Consider the following 17,889-nt stretch of genomic DNA (forward strand, 5'->3'; position numbering starts at 1 on the left):
CAGCTGAAGAGCCTGTTTCTATGCTGTAGGACTCTATACCTCTAAGTGTCTGCCTTTGAGAAAGAGTCAAAAGCAGGACAATGGCATAAAGTGATAATGGACTTCCTGCTAGAACAAAGTCTCATTCCACTGTAAACATTACTCTACAAAAGAGAGGAGTCTTACTTTGTTTCTGATGGTGCTTGCATTCTCTTTCCTCTCATTCCAAACATAAGCAATAGCTGCCATGAAGTGTACACCATGATTCATTGAGATGGGTCCTAAGAGCTCTAAAATCTGTTGCCGGAGGCTCTGGTCAGAAAGGAACAAGAGACACACTGAATTAACTCAAAAATTAATTTATGGACAAGAAAACAAATCACAGTACTACATCTGAAACCACTGGATAATCTTAAATTCATGAACTGGCATTATGAAATGGGAAAAAAAAATCAGATATTATTTTCATTATCATCACAGTTATTTTAGTTCCGTAAATCTTATAAGATTAAAGGCAATTCAAACACACAAGATAGGTGCCAAAGTACAAGTTAGTTAAGACTAATTAAAAGCCAAAGTTGTGACATGTAATCATTGCCCAGACTTTGTGACAAAACAGTTGAGAGGCTAACACTACTCACCATTATTCGAGAGCAAATCTACAGCAACATCCAGCAACTGGAAATGTGCCATTGGTGATGGGTATCAATTGTAGTTTTGTCAATGATGCCAACATCCCATAAAATAATTAAAATGTCTTAAGAATTGAAAGTGTGCAATAATATAAATTTCAGGTACTTACCCACATGATACCTGTGAAATTCAGAAAAAAATTAAGGCTTGTATCTTACGTAATGTATCTTATTTAAATGCATTTTTAACAGTGGCAGATAAGTAAGGTTGAGGAGAATCCAAAGGGATTCTACAAATATATTAGGGGCAAAAGAGTAACTAGGGAGAGAATAGGGTCCTTAAAGATTAACAAGTCCATTTATGTGGGACCACAGGTAGACCCTAAATTAATATTTCAGTATTTACTTGGAGAAAGACATGGAAGCAATGGAATGCAGGGAAGTAAATCCACATTACTGAAATCCACATGCTGGAAGTCTTAAACGCATAAAGGTAGTTAAATCCCCAGGAGCTGATCAAGAGAATACCCGAACATCGTGGGAAGCCAGGGAAGAAATTGCAAGGTTCCTAACAGATATAGTTGATACCCACCGGTGAGGTACCAGATGACTGGAGAGTGGTTAATGTTTCATCATTAGTTAGAAAAGCTATTAGGAAAAGCCAGGGAACTACAGACCCATGAGACTGAAGTCAGTGGTGGGTAAGTTGTTGGAGGAGATTCTGAGAAACGGGATCTATATGCAATTGGAAAGGCTGGTTAGGGATAGTCAGCATGGCTTTGTTCATGGGAAATTGTGTTTCACAAACTTCACTGACATTGCCAACAAGGGCTTTAACAAGTCCTTGACAAAGTTCAGTGTGGTAGACTGGTTACATCACATGGGATCCAGGGAGAGCCAGCCAATTGGATACAAAATTGGCTTGACAGTAGAACACAGAAGATGGTGGTAGAGAGTTGTTATTCCAACTAGAGGCCTGTGACCAGCGATGTGCCACAAGGATTGATACTAGGTCCACTGCTGTTCATCATTTATATAAACAATTTAGATGACACCAAAATGTGTGGTATAGTGGACTTTGAATCAGGTTATCCAAGAGATCAACGGGATCTTGATCAACTGGGGCAGTGGGCCAAGGAATGGCAGATGGAATTTAATTCAAACGAATGCAAGGTGTTACATTTTGATAAAACAAACTAGGGTAGGACTTAGACAATTAATAGCAGAGCACTAGGGAGTGTTGTTGAACAGAGGGGTGCAGGAGTGCCTTGAAATTAGCATCATAGTGTGGCAAAGGCGGCATCTGGCACGCTTACCTTCATTGATTAGAGCACTTTGTATGGAAGTTAGGACATCATGTTATGGTTGTATAAGACATTGGTAAAACCACATTTGGAATACTGCATACAATTCTAGCTGCCCTGCTGTAGGAAGAATGTTATTAAACTCGAGTGTGTGCAAAAAAAAAGATTTTTTACCAAGTCTGGAGGGTTTGAGTTATAAGGAGAATCTGAATAGGTTTTTATGGGTCTATTTGTATTTGTACCATAACTCTGCACACAGATTAACAGTTCAAAAAAGATTCATGGGTTTAAACAGGCATACCATCTGGAGGGGCTGGGGCTTTTATCCCTAGAGTGTAGGAGGCTGAGGGGCGACTTTATAGAGGTTTATAAACTGAAAGGCATAGGTAAGGTGAATAGTCAAGTGAAGGGAAGTCCAAAACTGGATGGCATAGATTTAAGGAGAGAGGGGAAAGATTTAAAAGGGACTTGAGGGTTAATTTCTCATACAGGTGGTGCTCTAATGGAAAGGGCTGCCAGAGCTGAGTATAATTACAACATTTAAAAGACATTTGGACAGGTACATGACAGATTTATGGGCCAAATGCAGACAAATGGGACTTTCTCAGTTTAGGAAACCTGGTCATCAGTTGAGCCGAAGGGTCTGTTTCCATGCTCTATGACTCAGTGTAATTGATAATTGTGGCCAAATATCCTTTTTTGTCACTGTAACTTAGTACAGAGTCTCATTCTTCAAACATTTTTGAAAATACTTTAAAGATAGATTTTTATCTCACATTTTCTTTTGTTTCTAAATTTCATCTTTTTTCCCACTCCTACTTTTAATTTCATTGAATCATTTAATTAGCTTGCACTGATTACTCATACTTTTACTCTTCCTTATACAGACTCTCGAGACAGAATTTTCCGAGCTCCTGAGAAACATGGCAATGGCAATTCACTTAGGAAAACATGGCAGCATATTACATAACAATGCGCTGCCAGGTCACATTTTGTGTAGGGACAGGCTCCAGAACAGGATGCATTCTGATCTCTTATCTTGCTGTCTCAAGAGATATTATAGTGGATGAATTTTGGAGGGATGGGAGAGTGGGGTGATCAGGTTTGGATAGGGGAGGCCTGGTTTCAGTAATCCTACCACGCTTACAATCTCCTATTGTACTGGTGTGACACACTAGAGCTTATTCCAAAAGTGTGCAGCACGACTATGTCAACAGTTCATGTGCAGACATCCCATTGGCTTTCTTGTTGAAATCCTCCATGTCCCACTGTATTGGTAATTCTGTTAAACTGGTCATTGCATGTGATGTAACACATTACTAAGGAGCTGTTCTGTTTCTGATATTCCCCACGTAGGAACCATAACCAATGCGTCCAGCCACAGCAGTTGCTATTATCTCTGTGGCTGCTGCAAAACAAAGGTGCAAAGAAATTGAGGAGTGGCAATTCACCACCGAACCCAGGACCAGTAGCTGCTGAACAACCTCCACATAAAGTCGTCACAGCACAGTATGCTTCTGGCTGTGGAGGAGGTAGAGTAGACACAGAATGCCCTCGATGCAATTTTGTTAGATGTGTAAGGTACAGTGCTGCCTTCAAATGAGATGGCTCAGCACAATTTCATAGCAAAGTGTCATCTAGAGCACAGCTTGTAATCTGAAAGAGTAGGTGACCATCCTATCACAATGGCAGGTTAGGTGACACCTGTGCTAAAACTTTATGCCACTGACTACTTCTGTTCTGGTCACAGGTCATGAAGCTTTTCCATCTCTCCATACATGTTGCTACATCTGCATGAAATGCACCAGAAATTCCAGCAATTTGTGTATCTGCTGGCTGCTTCCAAGGATCCACTGGGAACTCTGAGATCTCTCAATCCTCAACTCATGAATGTATCAGAGCTATTACCAATATTTTTTCTGTAAGTTCACACTGCTTCACTTTGTTTCCCTGTGACAGAGTCAGCACTGCAGCCCAGCTTTACATAGAACAGTACAGCACAGTACGGGCCACAACGATGTTGTGGTGACTATCAACATAACTGGCTTCCCTAAGTGCATGGGGCTACAAATTGTACTTTGGCATGTAGAGAGCATCATATCATAATGCAGTTGACTTCACCAAAAGCAAAGGATACCATTTGGTCGATGTACAAGACATCTTGATCATCAGTATCAAATCTTAAAGGTCTGTGTCTGGTATCCTGGACACTGCCATGATGCCTGCATCCTTGACGACTGATGGATTCCTGTTTCATTTCAATAAATGGATGCCAAACAAAGATGGCTACTGGGAGACAAGGGCTACCCCCTCTCCAATACTGATGAATCCACTACGCAAACACCTGACTGAGGCCAAGTATAAGTAAAACTCAGCACATTCTTCCATGGGTCATTGAGGAGCAGATGGCAGCCCTCCTCAAAATAAGATTCTCTGATGTCTGGATTGATCTGGGAGGTTTAGTCGTATTGCATAATCCTTGCATGCTGTGAAGCAGGCAAAGGCATGTTATGTTGTACACTGAGGAGCTAGGTAAGTAGCAGCAGTCTTCTGAAAAAGATAAACAAAAGGAACATCACTCTCCCCATGATTGAGTGAGTAGCATTGGGTACAACGAGCCATACAGGACTTAATGTTCACCCATTAGGTCAGAGTTGGTTAAAGTCATCATTCGTGACTGTAAATTTGTTACTTGAAAGGCAGGCAAACAAGCCCGTTTAGTCCCAGATGCAAATGCAACATTTCTTTCTGTTCTTCTCCCTCCTTGTTGTTCAATAAAAGTTAATATCAACAACATGTGAAGGTTTTACAACATGTGATGTTACCACAATCAACAATAAAATGTTATGCTACAATGGTTAAGGAAAGAGTAGTGGCTCTATGGATGGACAGTTTCTGATACTATACTTACCTGTACTACATATGTGCTCTCAGAAGCTTTTTTTTCATTTCGCCCCATTGCAAAAGGCTATCCCTGTCTGTGCTTTAAATCTGACACCTCACAGCTCAAGTAAACACTCTGCCGCTAGTGAGCACAAGACAGATGCACATAATGAATGTGGTGAGCAGTGAAGAACTGTATGAGACAAAATGCTATAAATTGACACTTAACAAATTTTTCAGCCCTGAGATATCTCAATGCAAATCGTTCAGATTGGTAAGGAAGTACACAATCACCTACTAGACTTTCACGGGGTTCATATTTCTTGTACAAGCAGCATCATTATTTTGGATTTTGAATTGCTACAAGTTCTAATGCAAAGGCACAAAAGTATGTGTGCAAGTGTCCAACAGATGTGATTCAGCTGATAGACAACATGTGCTGCATAATCTCAAGTGTGAGGAATTACACAAACAAACAATTGTCAGTTGTGCTCACAGTGTGTGTACTGGAAGCTGATATTGATACGCAGGGTCCTGTTGGCTGCAGATAGAAATATCACATACACATTGTGCCTATTTCAATTCAATAGATGCCCATTTGCTGATTCACTGGTAAGGTTATTTCCCTGACAAATCACAGTCAACCTTCCTGGTTTAAAATTTAAACAAAACTCAATTGGCTTTAATGGGTGCATTTTCCATGACATTGTTTCCATTAGACGCCACTCGCCAAATAATCAGCACTGTCCACCCATCAAATATAAATGTTGGTTTTTCCCTTGAACTGGTGAGTACAAAATGTGCCTTTTTTCAGCAATATTAAAGTGTGAAACTAAACCGCACTTTTCTATAAACAGTTCAGTGCAGAGCCATTTTAGTACATAAATATAATAGAATAAAATCATGGAATCATAGAATCTCTACAATGTGGAAGCAGGCCATTCAGCCCTTTGGGTCAACACTGACCTTCCAAACAGCATCCCAACCAGATCCACCCCCCTAACTATCATTGTAACTCTGCATTTCCCATGGTTAATCTGCTTAGCCTGCACATTCCTGGATACAGAGTAATTTGGCAAGGCCATCCACCTAACCTGCATGACCTTGGGAGGAAACTGGAGTAGCTAGAGGAACCCAACACAGATACAGGAAGAATGTGCAAACTCCATGCAGTCACCTGAGGCTGGAATTGAACTGGGTCCCTGACAGTGTGAGACAGCAATGCTAACCAATAAGCCACCATGTTGCACATACATCAAAAACAAAAAAAAATTGCCTGCTTTTGATTATCTCTTTTCATAATAGCTATATATTCAAATCTCAGCAGTTCACCTACCTTTGTGGAACCCAGGTTGATAGTTACAGCAGAGGCAGCAATGGTTTTCTCAGTTGAGTCCACAACCTGTAAAATCCCCCACAGCAGGCTCACAGAAGATACAATGGTTGACAATATAAAAAGAATTCCATTTCGTGCTTCCGACAAATACTTCTGATCCACAGAAACCATGAGCTGAAATAGGAAAGACTGAAAATTATCAATTCAATAAATTAAAGATGGGTGTGCACATGTGCCAGTATAAATTCTTATGATCAATTATTGAAAAATTATTTTGATCAATTTTAGTTTGCAGTTATGAACTTGGAACTGAGAGTTAATGATGAATTTTTGACTGTTGGTAATAGCTCGAGTTAAAAGGAAAACAGTCTAAACAAGCTTCTGCTTATTTAAGAGACCGGGCCTGTAAGTTAATTGCAGATTGTTTCATGATTAAAAAGGTTCTGCAGATGTTTAACCACCTGTGTAAACAGAAAGCAGAAGTTGGCTATTAATGAGGTCAGCACCTGGAAAATGGCTCCTGGAATATACCTTATGCTCAAGCAGATAATAGTTATTAAATAGTAACTAGGACCTTTTCAAGAATACAGTCAGCCTGACAGGGAGTGATCAAAGTTTGGAGTGCGTTTGGACTGTGGATTTTGTGAAAAAGAGTCTAGTTGTTGGCACTCTAGCATACAGACTTGAAGGATCCTTGCCCAAGCTCCTATGGAAGCTCAGAGAATAGAAAACTAAGTTATAAGTATTACTGAGTGAACTGAAAAAGTTACCCCAATCAACATCCTCAGAAAATCAAGTTGAAGAATGTGGTGCTGAAAAAGCACAGCCAGTCAGGCAACATTTGAGGAGCAGAAGAATCGACATATAGGGCGGTAGCTGGGAATGCTATAGGTAGATGAAAGTGATAGGTCGGAGAGGAGGCTGGAGCAGATAGGTGAGAAGGAAGATGGACAGGTAGGACAGGTCAAGAGGGCGGTGACGAATTGAGAGGTTGGGGAAATGAGGAAACTGGTGAAATCCACATTAATCCCATTTGGTTGGAGGGTCCCAAGTCGGAAGATGAAGTGTTCTTCTTCCAGGTGTCAAGTGTTTAGGGTTTGGCGATGGAGGCGGCCCACGAGCTGCATGTCCTTGGTGGAGTGGGAGGGGGAGTTAAAGCGTTCAGCTACAGGGCGATGGGGTTGGTTGGTGCAAGTGTCCCAGAGATGTTCTCTGAAATAATCCGCAAGTTGGCCTCCTGTCTCGCCAACGTAGAGGAGATCACATCGGGTGCAATGGATGACGTGTATGGAAGTACAGGTAAATTCCTGTCCTATGTGGAAGGATCCTTTGGGGCCTTGGACGGAAATGTGGGGGAGGTGTGGGAGTAAGTTTTGCACTTCCTCCAATAGTAGTGGAAGGTGGGTTGGTGAGTGGGGCCATGAAGGGAGTCGTGAAGGGAATGATCTCCCTGAAATGCAGGCAGGAGTGGGAAGGGAAATATATCCCTGGTGTTGGGATCTGTATGTAGTTGGCTAAAATGGTGGAGGATGATGTGGTGCATCCAGAGGTTGGTGGAATGAAAGGTGAGGACCAGGAGAGTTCTGTCCTTGTTGTGGTTGGAGGGGTAGGGCTCAAGGGCAGAGGTGCAGGAAGTGGAGGAGATGCGCTGGAGAGCATCATCAACCACAAGAGAGGGGATGTTCTCTACCCCCAACCTCTGGACACAACACATCATCCTCCGCCATTTCTGCCACCTACAAACAGACCCGACCACCAGAGATATATTTTCCTCCGCATCCCTATCTGCTTTTCAGAGAGACCACTCCCTCCATAACTCTCTGGTCAGGTCCACGCCCCCCCCCCCCCCCCCCACCGCCATCAACACACCCTCTTCTCTTATTGCAGGAAGTGCAAAACCTACTGCCACACCTCCCCCTTTACCTTTGTCCAAGACCCCAGAGGATCCATTCAAATCTGACAGAAATTTACCTGTACTTCCACACATGTCATCTACTGCATCCGTTGGACCTGATGTAGCCTACTCTACATTGGGGAGACAGACGCCAACTTGCGGATCGTTTCAGAGAACATCTCTGGGATACCCGCATCAACTAACCTCACTGCCCCAACACTTTAACTCCCCCACCCACTCCACCAAGGACATGCAGCTCCTGGGCCTCCTCCATCATCAAACCCTACCACCCAAAGTCTGGTGCAACAACTCATCTTCTATCTTGGGACCCTCCAACCACATGGGATCAATATGGATTTCAGCAGTTTCCCCATTCCCACCACCTTATCCCAGTCCCAACCTCCCAACTTGTCACCACCCTCTTGAACTGTCCTACTTGCCCATCTTCCTTCCTACCTATCTGTTCCAGCCTCCTCTCTGACCTATCACTTTCACCCCCACCTTAATCTACCTATCGCATTCCCAGATACCGTTCGCCTCCCCCCTCCGCCTCACCCCACTCCCATTTATCTCTCAGCCCCTTTGGCCCTCAAACCTCATTCCTGATGAAGGGCTCCTGCCCAAAATGTTAATTTTCCTGCTCCTCGAATGCTGCCTGACCTGCTGTGCTTTTCCAGCACCACTCTAATCTTCACTCTGATCTCCAGCATCTGCAGTCCTCATTTTCTCCATCCTCAGAAAATCAACCAAGAAACCATCATTTATGCCTGCATAATATATCACGAAAACTACTTAAGTAATTTGGTATCTGGAATTGATTATTCACAGAGTCTGATAGTGGTTATTCAAAAGTCTGGTTACAAACCACTGGGGTCAATTTTTAATGGTTTTAGTTTTTACTGTGTTGTGAATAGAGATAAAAAGGCTGATTTGGTTCACCTGTCTGCCTTTGTGTCATAACATAGTTAGGGACTTGTCTGTGTTTCAATGTAGCTCTGGAATTGAACTTTGGTATTTAGAGTGAGCAATCGGACATCAAATTTGGACTCAAACTTAAGATGACATTGGAAACCGTTTCTGAATGTGCCAGAAGTTTTCCTGGTACAACTGAAGCTAAATTAGCAAAGTTAGCCACCAGACTGGAAATAAAGTTGCCAGAAGAAGCTAGAACATAGACAAAACATTGTACAGCAGAGGTACAGGCCCTGAGGCCCAACATGTCGCCATTCTAAACTAATTCCATCTGCCTGCACGTGGTCCGTACCTCTCTATTCTGTCTGTCTAAATGCTTCTTAAATAACACTATAATCTTCTGCTATAAGTTCTGTGTCTTATGATCTTATACTCCACAATCACCTGACGATGGAGCAGCACTCTGAAACCTATTGCTTCCAAATAAACCTGTTGGACTATAACCTGGTGTTGTCTGACTTTTAACTTGGTCCACCCTAGTCTGACACCGGCTCTTCCACAGTAATACTGCTGTAATTAGCCTTAACCTAATTTAGTACCTTCGACTGAGGAGCAGTCTTCTCTTATTCACAACTATCTTAAAACTTGTGGGACGATGATTACTGTTTCCATAATGCTCCTCCACAGAAACTTTGATCATTCCCCAAAACAATGTCTAGTAATGCCCTTCCCTAGTTGGACTATCTATATATTGTTTCAATAAATCCTCTTGGATGCACCTTCTGGCCTATCTAAACCCTTGGCTCTAAGGGAGTTCCAGCTAATACTGAGGAAGTGAAAGTCATCCACTATTATAACTCTATTGCTTTTACATCTTTCCGGTTCTGCTTATATAGCTGTTCCTCTATCTCCTCAGTGGAAATAATAAGAATGGCAAGATTCTAGAACCTTGGAATGACGAGAAATTGAAAGCTTAGTCAAAAAGAAAAAGGAGACATACGTAAGGTTTAGGACTCATGGAGCACTCAAAGAATACAAAGCTAGCCGGAAAATAACTCAAACAAGGAATTAGGAAAGCTAAAAGGGGTCAAGAAGTGTCTTTGGCTAAGGAAAATCACAAGGTGCTTTATGCACATGAGGAGCAAGAAGGTAGCTAGGAAAAGGCAAGTCCACTCAAGGACAAAGGACACATTTTATGCATGGAGCTGGAGGAAGTGGGTGAAGTTTTAACAAATATTTTGCATTAGTATTCACAAAGGAGAAGGACAGGGTGAATAATGAGTTTTAGGAAGATAGGTTGATATTCTAGGACAGTTCAACATAAAAAAAGGATTTGGTATTGGGTGGTTTACAAAGCATTAAGGTAGATAAGACTCTATAACCTGATAGGATCGATCCCAGAATGCTGAGGAGGCAGATCAGGAAATATTGGCACCTCAAACGAAATCTTTGAATCCTCTTCAGTCACACAAGTCCCAGAAGACTGGAGGATAGCCAATGTTGTTCCTTTGTTTAAGGGCAACAGGGGAAATCTGGGAAATTACAAACTGATGAGCTAATCATCCATGATAGACAAATTATTTAGGCTTACTTTGAAGATTCTTAGGGATAGGATTTACTCACATTTGGAAAAATATGGACTTAGTAGCGAAAGGCAGCATGGCTTTGTGCAGGTCTTGTCTCTCAAACTTGACTGAGCTTTTTGAAGGAGTGACAGAGACAAGTGATGGGCACAAGGTGGTAGATGTTGTCTACATGGATTTTAACAATGCCTTTTTGCAAAGTATCTCATGGCAGGTTGATACAAAAGGCAAAGTCAAATGGGATCTGCAGTGAGTTGGTAAGATGGATACAGAACTGATTTAATCATAGAAGACAGAGTAGCAGTGGAAGGGTGCTTTTCTGACGGAGATCTGAGAGTGAGTGGTGTTCCACAGGGATCAGTGCTGGAACCCCTGTTGTAATTAATATATATATATATATATATAAAAAATGATTTGAAGAATGTAGGTGGCCTGATTAGTAAGTTTGTGGATGACACAAATATTGAAGGAACTGTAGATAGTGAGGAGGACTGCCACAGTTCGCAGCAGGATGAAGGTAGGCTGGTGATTTGGATGGAGAAATGGCGAATGGTGTTTAATCTGGCCAAATGCAAGATGATGCATTTTGGAAGATCTAACGTAGAAGGGGTGTATACAGTAAATAGAAGACTCTTCGTAGCAGCAACATACAGAGGAATCTAGGTGTATAGGTCTGCAGTTCCCTGAAAGTGGAAACAGTGGTAGATGAGGTGGTCAACAAGGTGCATGGCATGCTTGCTTTCACCTATTGGGGTAAAGAATAAATTTACACGTCATGTTGCAGCTGTATAGAACATCAGTTAGGTCACATTTGGAAAACAGTTCACAATACCAGAACGATATGGAGGATTTGGAGGGGGTATAGAAGCAGTTAACTAGGACGTTGTCTACTTTAGAGGGTATTAGCTATGAGGAGAGATTGGACAAACTTGATTTCTTTTGACTTGAATGGCACAAGTTGGGCGATCTAATAGAAGTCTACAAAATTATGAAAGGCATGAATATAGTGGATAATCGGGGTCTGTTTCCAGAGTAAAAATCTCAATTGCTAAGGGACATAGAGATTTAAATTAAAATGGGATAAGTTTAAAAGACACATGAGAGACAGACTTTTACACACAGAGGATGGTAAATGCCTGGAATGCACTGCCAGAGGAGGTGGAGGAGGACACAATAGCAATGGTTAAAAAGCATCTTTACAGATACAGTATATGAATAGTGTCAGACAGCGCAGAAACAGGACTTTCGGCCCAAATCATTCATGCCAACCAGATTTCCTTGGCTGAAATTGTGCCATTTGCCTAAATTTGGCCCATATTCCTATCCATGTATCTGTCCAAATGTCTTTTAAATATTGTAATTGTACCTGCCTCTATCATTTCCTGATGAAGGGCTTATGTCCGAAACATCGACTCTCCTGCTTGTTAGATGTTGCCTGACCTGCTGTGCTTTTCCAGCACCATGCTTTTTGACTCTACCATTTCCTGTGGCAGCTTGCTCCAATAATGCACCACCCTCTGTGTGAAACATTTGCCCCTCAGGCTCCTCTTAAATCTTTCCCCTCTTACCTTAAACCTATGCCCTCTAGTTTTGGACTCCCTTATACTGGGAAAAAGACCTTGGCTATTCGTCTTTCCACGAAGGTCACTCCTCAGTCTCCTCCACTGCAGGGAAAATGTCCCAGCCTCCCCTAATAACTCAAACCTTCCAGTCTCAGTGAAATCCTTGTAAATCTTTCTTGCACTATTTCCAGTTTCATAACACCTTCTCAGCAGCAAGGTGACTCGCATTGAAGGAATAGGGATAACAGAGACATGGACCGCAGAGAAAAAAGCTTTTTTAGTTTAGAAAGGCATCATGTATTAGCATAGTCTTGGTGGACTGAAGGGTTGTACCTGTGCTACACTCTTCTTTGAAAGAGTTGGGATTAGTGGAAATAAGCGAGGTCTTGTGGAACAGGCTGTATATCAGATGTATCAGTGAACCTTGAACTATAGTACAGGTGAATGGAAAGACAAAGTTAGAGATGGAATTCCAAAGGGAGTTAGAACTTATAAACTCAAATTCCAAAGGGCAGAAGAGGACAAGGTGGGGGGGTGGGGGTAGGAAATTGGAAAAGTGAAATAAAGAACAGAAATAAGGGAGGAAAAAGAGAGAACAGGAATTTAAAAGTGACACAGCTTGGGCAAGCTAAGTCAGGTGTTTGGGTAGATTTAGAAGAGGAAATTTCTAGTCATAATCCATGATTTAGTCATGTTTAAGCTTGTGTAGGTTTTGCCAAAATTTGAAGAGAAGGATATGGAATCAATTTGCATGTGATTTGAGAAGATTGCATCACAAATGAGTTGGCCAAAAGCAGAATAGACTTTACCCAAACAAAATAAGGTAAAACAAATATAATAAAAATAAAATAAAACAAATTACAATGCCCTAAGAGCTCCTCCTCAGATTAAGAAGGAAAATGTTGAGGATTGAGGTGGAGTTTGGAAGCTTAAATGTTTCTATTGTAACAAGTTGTTCATTTGGAATGATGGAAGTTACAAGGTACACACATGGGACTTATAGGAACCAGTAAAAATGGATTATAAAAAGGGAACACAGAGATAATACCACTGACCAGGTTGTAGCTCTAACTACATTAAAAAGGATGGAAGTGAATTCTGAGATTAATAAGGAAAATATATGGTAGAGGAGAAGCATGCAGGATTCTTGTTGAAAAGAAAGGGGTCTCCTTTTTCTTCAGGCGAGGTGTACAAACCTATAGCCATACGAAGAGATATGGGGCAACAGAAATGCTTTTAGGGAGATATCACCAGTTGCACATGAAATTCAAATGGCAGGACATGAGGGGCGGCACGATGGCTCAGTGGTTAGCACTGCTGCCTTACAGCACCAGGGACCCGGGTTCGATTCCAGCCTCGGGAAACTGTGTGGAGTTTGCACATTTTCCCAGTGTCTGCGTGGGTTTCCTTCAGGTGCTCCGGTTTCCTCCCACAGTCTAAAGATGTGCAGGTTAGATGAATTGGCCATGCTAAATTGCCCCTAGTGTTAGGTGAAGGGGTAAATGTAGGGGAATGCGTCTGGGTGGGTTGCTCTTCGGAGGGTTGCTGTGGACTTGTTGGACCGAAGGGCCTGCTTCCACACTAAGTAATCTAATCTAATCTAATCTAATTTGGAAAACTCAGGCATGCATAACAGGTTATTTTACCTGGCTAAAAAGATATATGAAGATATGCTGGTTTTGTAACATGCGTCATATCTGTCAACCTGTAGCTACACTTCAACATGTGATTAAACCAGCACGTGATTCCTACACCATTTTTTCAGGAACCATTCAGTCACATACCAATGGATTGTGTGGGACATTAGCTGAAGTGGAAGTCAGAAATTAACATACCCTAAGCATTGCGAATATGATACACTGATTTCCACCACAGAGCTCCGAAAGCTAGTGATTTCAAATAAACCTGTTTGACTATAACCTGGTGTGGTGTGATTTTTGACTTAAAGTTAAAATGGTAGTGGAAAAATTCACTCGTTTTTCACTCATTATGGGCTGCCAACACAAGTACAATCTGATCAAGAATCAAACTTTATATCAAAGCATTTTCAAGATATCAGCTGTAGCTTGGGGTTTAAACAACTGAAGTTGACTGCATACTGTGCGCAGATCCAAGGTGCTTTGGACAAGTATCACCAAACTCTCAAAATCATGTTAAAAAAATTATGAGTGTCTAAAGGATTGGGTCAGAGAATTAGATTTTCCCTATTTGCAACCAGACATCCTCCAAGTGAGTGTACTGGCTTCAGCCCATTTGAATTAGTTTATGGCCATGAAATAACAGAGACATCAAAACTCATTCAAAATAAATTGTTACATCAAAAAACAGATCTTCAATGTTAGAGTATGTGTCCACATCTCTGAATATGTTAACAGGAACATGTAAAGTTGTCCAGGAACATGTGAAAACTTGCCGGAATGAAATGAAAAAGGGGGATAGATAAACGTACAAAAAACAGACATTTCAAAGGAGATGAAGTCTTGGTACAATTGCCTTTACAAGTGAGCCATTAAAAGCATTATTCAGTGAACCTTATAAAATAATTAAAACGGTTAGTCAAGGAAATTTTCAATTGATACTCCTGATCATTGGAAAATCAATTAGTTGTGTCATATGAACATGTTGAACAATACTATTGTAGAGAAAACCATGAAAACATACAGGTGTGTCAAATAGTGAGTACAGAAGAGGAGGATATAAGAACGAAGAATGAGAGCCAAAGAGAAATAGACAATTCCCAAAGTAAACTTTCTAATACATTAGAAAATTTGGATTTATTAGGGAATTTTGACACTGTCTCTGGAAAAAGATCAACAGAGAGATATATAGTGAGATTGCTCAGAAAATCCAAAAATGTTTAGAACGAAACTCCTGGATGTATCACATTAAACAAGAGGTGGACGTAGGTAAATCCGACACAATAAAAAAACAAACCATATTGGTTAAACCCAGAATACCAGGCCAATGTGACAAAGGAAATTCAATATCCATTGGACAATCAATTGATTAACCAAAGCCAGAGTAATTGGAGTTCTCCTATCATACTGGTTTCTAAACTGGATGTTCAATTAGATTATGTGTAACCTAGAGGAAAGTGAAAACTGACTGCGGTCAGCCAGTTTGGAATCATTACCTGAACTAACGAGATTCTGAAAATGCTGTTGTTTATATTAGTTAGCCAGGGCTTCCTGACTGGCCCAGGTTAACAATTCCAGTCAAGGATCTCAGTCAGTGAGATTCACCTGGTTCCAATGGTCAGTGCGTTCCAGATCACAGCCCATCTCTTGCGTCCGGTTCATCTCGGGAGAGTTTCCTCCTCTTTTTCCACCAGTAATGGTATCGAGGCTACATCCATCTTGGACTCTGAGGTTTCCTCTACACTAGACGGAGAGGGAGAACTCACACTTTCTGACAAGCTTTCTGGCAGTTGAGGGGCCAGGTATGTACTGCTCCTTCTCCGTTCGCAAGGTAGCAGCTTTCAGGCGATCTACATTTGTTTAGGATCGCTTCACTAACCTGAACTTTGGAAGTTACAGGACTGGATCTTGCATCAACCTCACCTCATACCCATTCAGGGTCATTTCTGTGGTTCTAACACCAAACTTCATCCCCTAAAACAAATGTCTCTCTCGCTTAGAGGAAGCACGCAACTGACATTGGCATTCCTGCTGCCGTTTCGGGAATCCTGATGAAGGATTATTGCTTGAAACTTCAATTCGCCTGCTCCTCGGATGCTTCCTGATCTGCTGTACTTTTCCAGCACCACATTTGCGACTCTTTACCCACCCATTCCCAAATATGTGTGGGTGCCACTGGTGACAATTTCTGTCCTTTGGCACTCTGGGCACTGCCCTACCAACGCAGCTACAGCTATATCAGAATCCAACTCTGGCCAACAGACAATTTGCTGCTGGCATCTTCATCTTGGAAACCCCTGGATGCGGCACAAGACACCTGCATCAACCATTTGGCTTCCTGGACAGTCTTCCAACTTGTAATTATACATGCTGAGAATAAGCGCCCACAATGAATATGACCCAAAGCTATGGGTAGCACTGCTTTGTCTTCCTTCAGTAGCCTGGGCTACAGTTTGTGATCTGTTACTATTACAAATTCACATCCGTAAAGGTACTGATGGAATATCCCCACACCAAAGACTACCACCAAATCCTCCTTCTATATCTGGCCATATTTGCATTCAGCATCAGCCAAAGTCTGAGATGCAAATGCTATTGGGTGTTTCTCTCTGCTGGGCAACTAGTGAGGCAATACTACCCCGATACTGTACAGGGAGGCATTGCATGTCAGCACCACCTCTGAAGATTGTAGTGGGCCAACATTTTAGAGGACAATAGTTGCTTTTTTACTTCCCTAAAGGCTATGTCTTGGCTAGCTGACCATTTCCAAAGGCTGACCCTTTTTCAAAGGGGCGGCACGGTGGCACTGCTGCCTCACAGCACCAGGGTCTCAGGTTCAATTCCAGCCTCGAGCGACTGTCTGTGTGGAGTTTGCACATTCTCCTCGTGTCTGCGTGGGTTTCCTCCGGGTGCTCTGGTTTCCTCCCACAGTCCAAAGATGTGCAGGTCAGGTGAATTAGACATGTTAAATTTCCCATAAAGTTAGGTACATTATTCAAGAGGGAAATGGATCGGGGTGGGTTACTCTTCGGAGGGTTGGTGTGGACTGGTTGGGCTGAAGGGTCTGTTTCCACACTGTAGGGAATCTAATCTAAAGAGGGAGTAACAGTACTAAGATGGAGGCCAGGTTATATATGAATTTTCCGTAATAATTCACTAACCCAAAGACAGACTTAAGGTCCGAAACAGACATGGGAGCCAAAGTAAATTTGAATGCCCTCATTTTATCTTCCAACGGGTGTAACCTGGTTTTGTGACACTGTTTTGAGTGGGAGCAGCGGCCGAGTAAAGGCGAACCCGGGAGACTACAGCTAAGGTAAAACAGTTTGTTTCAAAATTACTTACCTGTAGCGGGCAGCAGTGTTTTTTATTCTCTCTTCACAAAAAGAGCGGGAGCAGCAGAGGAAGTGACGGCAAACAGAGGGGCAGCCGGGAAGGAGAACTGTGAGTATAAATACTCACCCTTTAATCACCAACGGTCATTTGAGTGGGAGCAGCGGAAGTGAGGTTGGAGCGCATAGCTGGGCGGGAAGGTAAGTGATTAGTATTTGAGTGGGTGTGTTCTAGACCCCAGGTCCTACTCCCGTAGGGCCTCCCTCCCACCCTCCTCCTCTAACCAACTTTAAAGTCCACAGGTAAGTGACTCAGTGTTATTGACTCAGTGCTCTTGTTTTTGGAGAAAGTGTACAGTCATGGCAGCGCAGGCAGTGGAATGTTCCTCCTGCAGGATGTTTGAGATAGGGGTGACCACCGATACTCCTGCCAACTTCGTCTGCAGGAAATGCAGTCAGATCCTGACCCTCACCGAACGAGTTAGGGAACTGGAACTGGAGTTGGATGAACTGAGGATTATTCGAGAGGCTGAGAGGGTGATTGATAGAAGCTACAGGGACATAGTAACGCCGGAGAACAGAGGTAGCTGGGTAACAGTCCGAGGTGGGAAGGGGAAGAAGCAGGCAGTGCAGGGTTCCCCTGTGCTCGTTCCCCTAAAAAATAAATATACAGCTTTGGAAACTGTTGGGGGGGACAGCGTTGCAGGTGTAAGCTGCAGTGAAGGGGTCTGTGGCACTGAGACTCAGAAGGGAAAGGGGGAGAGGAGGAGAGCGCTAGTTATAGGGGACTCTCTAGTTAGAGGGACGGACAGGCGGTTCTGTGGACATGGGCAAG

General features: G+C 42.4%; 1 protein-coding gene across 16 annotated transcripts in view; it reads right to left on the reverse strand.

Annotated features, from left to right (window-relative positions):
• The window catches only part of dop1a (DOP1 leucine zipper like protein A), a 377,089-nt gene that overhangs the window by 98,050 nt on the left and 261,150 nt on the right, over positions 1 to 17,889 (reverse strand). For all 16 annotated transcript variants that reach the window (XR_006312556.1, XR_006312558.1, XR_006312557.1 and 13 more), the window contains 2 exons: positions 6,135 to 6,308; positions 166 to 291 (listed from right to left, as the gene is read on the reverse strand). Coding sequence is in view for 13 of the 16 variants with exons in the window: in XM_043696201.1 (XP_043552136.1) it covers positions 166 to 291; positions 6,135 to 6,308 (300 nt within the window). In the remaining 3 variants the exon portion in view is untranslated. The remainder of the gene's footprint in view (positions 1 to 165; positions 292 to 6,134; positions 6,309 to 17,889) is intronic.

This window comes from Chiloscyllium plagiosum, chromosome 9, assembly GCF_004010195.1.
Source record: "Chiloscyllium plagiosum isolate BGI_BamShark_2017 chromosome 9, ASM401019v2, whole genome shotgun sequence".
NCBI classification, from domain to species: domain Eukaryota; kingdom Metazoa; phylum Chordata; class Chondrichthyes; order Orectolobiformes; family Hemiscylliidae; genus Chiloscyllium; species Chiloscyllium plagiosum.